Source organism: Orycteropus afer, unplaced genomic scaffold (assembly GCF_000298275.1).
Source record: "Orycteropus afer afer isolate SDZICR_OR568_19922 unplaced genomic scaffold, OryAfe1.0 scaffold00094, whole genome shotgun sequence".
Lineage (NCBI taxonomy): Eukaryota > Metazoa > Chordata > Mammalia > Tubulidentata > Orycteropodidae > Orycteropus > Orycteropus afer.
The window spans coordinates 8,146,167-8,147,772 of NW_006921681.1; the positions used below are offsets into that span (position 1 = coordinate 8,146,167).

Consider the following 1,606-nt stretch of genomic DNA (forward strand, 5'->3'; position numbering starts at 1 on the left):
AAGAGGTGGCTATGGGGAGGAAGTGGGAGGAGAGCTGTTGCATTGTGGGAGATTGCAGTCAATGTCATGAGACAAAGTGTACGTGAACTGCTGTATGGAAGATGAATTTGCTCTGTAAACTTTCACCCAAATCACAATAAAATTTTTTAAAAAAAGCTTGCAAGAGGCCATCTAGAGGCAACAATGGGTCTCTTCTCATCTAGAGCAAAGAATGAAGAACACCAAAGATACATGAAAACAATTAGTCCAAGGGACTAGTAAATGATGTGATCCTCAGCCTATGTAACCATGGGACCAGAAGAACTAGATGGTGCCTGCTACGACTGTCAACCACTTGGAAAGTACAAGAGATCGTGGACAGAGTGGGAGAACAATGTGCAACAAAACTCAAAATCATAATAAAGACCAGGTTTACTGGTCTGATAGAACCTGGTGAGACTCCTGAGACTATGGCCCCTTAGTTACCCTTCAGGTCTGGAAGTGAACTCATTTTCGTGGCTTCCAGGTAGACAGGCATATAGGGTGAACATTTACATTAGGTAGATACACTGCTTAGAATGGTCAATCATGGGAGAACAGAAGGGCAGTATTTGTACAGGAAGATAGCTCAGGGGGCAGGAATGCACAGGAAAGGACATAGGGAAGAGGTAACTACAGGGAAGGAAGTGAGAAGAGAGCTGTTACATTGTGGGGAATTGCAGTCAGTGTCATGAAATAAAATGTGTATGAACTGCTGTATGGAAAATAAATTTGCTCTATAAACTTTCACCCAATTAAAAAAATTCTAGCTCTTTTACTAATAAAAACTAATTGTTATATATAGCATTTTCCATTGTGAATTCTCTCCATCCCAATCTGGAGCTGGGAAGCAGAGAGCCCTGATACACTGTACCTTGCCATTGGGTTGTAGGCCTGTGCCAGGGCCCAGCATGAGCGCAGGGAGGGAGATGAAGAGTCTTTCAGTAGCTCCAGGCTCAACCGTCTCAGCCATTCCAGCCAGTCATCTTTGGAAACTCTCCTGGCAGCTCCCCAGGCCTGGATTCCCATAGGCAACAATGGAAAGCCATCAGCTTCAAGGACCAATTATAAAGACCCCTCATCTAATGATAATTCTACTATTTTGATTTATAAAATTATACCTCATGATAAAATCCCCCCAGAGAACCAATACAAAATAGTAATATTTAATTAAAAGCCATAAAACAAAAGTAGCAATCTTTGGAATATACTACAGTATAAAATATCTGTTTTACAACTCACTTGTGCTGAACTCTGAGTATCAGCAAAGCAGAGAGCTCTACAGAACCAGGATGGAGACTACCACACACAGAGCGTATGCCAACACTTCTGGAATGGCCTCCAGTGGTAAGTAAGGGACCTGGCACTCTCTGGATTGGAACACAGGCTCACCTCACAGCAAAGGTTACACAAGGAGAAGGGAAAGACTCAGGTTCATATCATCATGAATCATGTTAGAACCAGGTGAGCAATAAGCTCAAAGCACATGGCTCTATGGGACAACTAAACAAAAGGAGTTGAACAGATTTAATTTTTCCTCTTTGGTTTAGCCCCTCCAGCTTTCTTCAAAACTCTGAACTAGCCAGGT

At 42.4% G+C, this 1,606-nt stretch overlaps 1 protein-coding gene across 1 annotated transcript in view; it reads right to left on the reverse strand.

Moving 5' to 3' along the window:
• MTOR (mechanistic target of rapamycin kinase) overlaps nt 1-1,606 on the reverse strand; it is a 187,749-nt gene that overhangs the window by 103,656 nt on the left and 82,487 nt on the right. The window contains exon 26 of the mRNA XM_007942626.2: nt 893-1,035. Coding sequence (XP_007940817.1) covers nt 893-1,035 — 143 coding nt within the window. The remainder of the gene's footprint in view (nt 1-892; nt 1,036-1,606) is intronic.